The following is a 2500-nucleotide window of genomic DNA, read 5'->3' on the forward strand; positions in this document are numbered from 1 at the left end:
GATAACTGATAATATGCCGTTAAAACAACACAATTTTCTCATTTAAACGACATCTTTTCTCTTAAGATGTTGTTGTTAAAACGAGATAATATGTTAATATAATAATTAATTGAATCTCTTAGCTCGCTCGCATAATGTATCTTCTATAACAGGAAAAACTGTTTTCATGACATAACATCTCATTATTAGGAGAAAAGATGTCGCTTTAATGAGAAAATATGTTGTTAATATGAGAAAACATCTCTTTATTATTACGACATATTTGAGTGGAAAAAATGTGTGTGGCAGCAATGCGTCACCGTACTATATATAAAAACAGTATTAATGTGAATGTATGGCGTGTTTGTGACTGGGTCTGACCGGCTGGCGAGGAACTTGCTCCTCCAGACGTCACACTGGATGCTCATGCGCTCCAGCTGCTCAGCCGTCTGCGACAGGCTCCGTCCCAAAGCCTCGTTCTCCAGGATCAGCTGGTTCTTCTCTCGCGCCAGACGCTCAAAGTGATACTGAAGATCATCGCCTACAGACGCCACCAGCAGCTTCTTCAGCTCCCGGTTCACCTGAGGACACATTAAACCAGACATTCAATAATCACTCAACCTACACTAACCAGACACAAGATTGGGCTCAGTGAGATACTTTTATTCATCAAGAACACAGTAAACTGATCAAGAGTGCCAGGAAAGACATTTATTATGTTACAAAGCGTTTCTGTTTCAAATAAATGCTGTTCTTTTGAACTTTATATTCATCTGTAAATCCTGAAAAATCTGAAGTATCACAGTTTCCACAAAAATATTGTGCAGCACAACTGTGTTCAACATTGATAATAATCAGAAATGTTTCTGTATATTATTATGATTTCTGAAGATCATGTGACACTGAAGACTGCAGTAATGATGCTGAAAATACAGCTGCAGATCACAGAAATAAATTACAGTTTAACACATATTCACATAGAAAACTGATATTCTAAAGTGTAATAATATTTCATAATTTTACTGTATTTTTGATCAAATGAATCCAGTCTTGGACAGCAGAAGAGACTCTTTCAATAGCATTATAACCAACCCCAACCCATTTTTGGATGGTAATTTAGATGAGGTTACAGAAGAAACTGAATCTAGTGTATACAGTCAGAAAAGATTATTATTTATTATAGTCTGACCTCGGTCTGGACCCTCAGCTGGTTGCTCAGCCCTTCTTTGTCCTGCAGCAGGCGGCGCTCTGAGGTCTGCAGCTTGTCCAGTGCGCTCCTGTAGTCCAGTGGCTCTGTGGAGGGTGATGGGGGACGCTCGTCCCTGTGCTGCAGGGACCCTCTGTCCTCGGCGTGGGGCCCCGGGCGAGAGCTCCGGCTGATGGCGGCCCGTGGGACCACGATCCTCACAGCCTCCAGCTCCATACAGGCGTCTCTGCTCACCTTGCCCAGGTGCAGGACTCCCGCTGACGCTCTCGGACTGGGCTTCGGAGAGCCCATCATCTTCAGGAGCGGGGCCTCCGCTGAGAGCTCAGGGGCCACTGGAGGCTTGTCCGTCTCCATGCCATCGCCGGGGCCCCGAACGGCCACCGCAGACACATCTAAAACACATCAGAGAGATTTACAGCAATCTGCATGCGTGTGACTTTCATCAGATGATGGACAGATGAAGTCACCTTTGATGATCACTTCAGTGGACATGACTGCGGTCAGTCTAGATCACTCCTCTACTGCCTGCAAAAATAAGCACATTTTAATGTTATCAAACAGCTTTGCATTTAGTTTATACAAAATACATTTAAATACATTTTATGATACGACTGATGGCTCTTGAAACAGAAAAATAACACATTAACAATAATTGTATTTTTTATGCACATTATTTTACATAAAGTTTAAAATTTTTATGCTACATCCAAACTATAAAAGTATAATAAATATAATATTTTCTGCAAATGTTTAATCTGTACTTTTTATTAAATTATCATGATGCAACAAATCAAGAATAATCCTGCACAGAAAAATATTTTAATAAACAAATTGTATATTTTATGCTAATTTTATATTTTATTTTTCATCAACATTTTATAATATTTATTATATAACAGTCTAGACCACTCCTGTACAGAAAAAAGCATTAAATATATATATTATTTTTAAACAATTTTCTTTTCTTGTGTGTGTGGTGCATTTCAGTCTAGATGACTCCTGTATAAAAGAAAACAATTTATACATTTTATGCAAATTTATACAACATTTAATATATTTTATTATAAGTTTATGATGCGACAGTCTACTTATGAACTTGATGCAACAGTCTAGATACTCCAGCACACACAATATATTTTAATAAACAAATGTTAGATGTTATGCAAATAAAAATGAATATTTTAATTAAAAATATGTTGCAGCAGCCTGAACAGAAAAGGTATATTTGACTGAAACTGAAGGATGCAATGGAAATGTTGTGTTGAGTAGTCATCTACAGTAAATCCTCTGAGACTGAAACAGATCATCAGGATT

The 2500-nt window shown here is 38.0% G+C and overlaps 1 protein-coding gene across 3 annotated transcripts in view; it reads right to left on the reverse strand.

The window, feature by feature from the left end:
- Nucleotides 1-2500, reverse strand: part of blzf1 (basic leucine zipper nuclear factor 1) — a 5922-nt gene that overhangs the window by 3081 nt on the left and 341 nt on the right. For 2 of the 3 annotated variants that reach the window (XM_079420480.1, XM_079420481.1), the window contains 3 exons: nucleotides 1654-1711; nucleotides 1169-1578; nucleotides 361-560 (listed from right to left, as the gene is read on the reverse strand). In XM_079420480.1, the coding sequence (XP_079276606.1) occupies nucleotides 361-560; nucleotides 1169-1578; nucleotides 1654-1678 (635 nt within the window). In that variant the 5' untranslated portion in view covers nucleotides 1679-1711. The remainder of the gene's footprint in view (nucleotides 1-360; nucleotides 561-1168; nucleotides 1579-1653; nucleotides 1712-2500) is intronic. The other variant, XM_079420482.1, reaches the window with a different exon arrangement.

This window comes from Barbus barbus (assembly GCF_936440315.1).
Source record: "Barbus barbus genome assembly, chromosome: 7".
Taxonomy (NCBI): domain Eukaryota; kingdom Metazoa; phylum Chordata; class Actinopteri; order Cypriniformes; family Cyprinidae; genus Barbus; species Barbus barbus.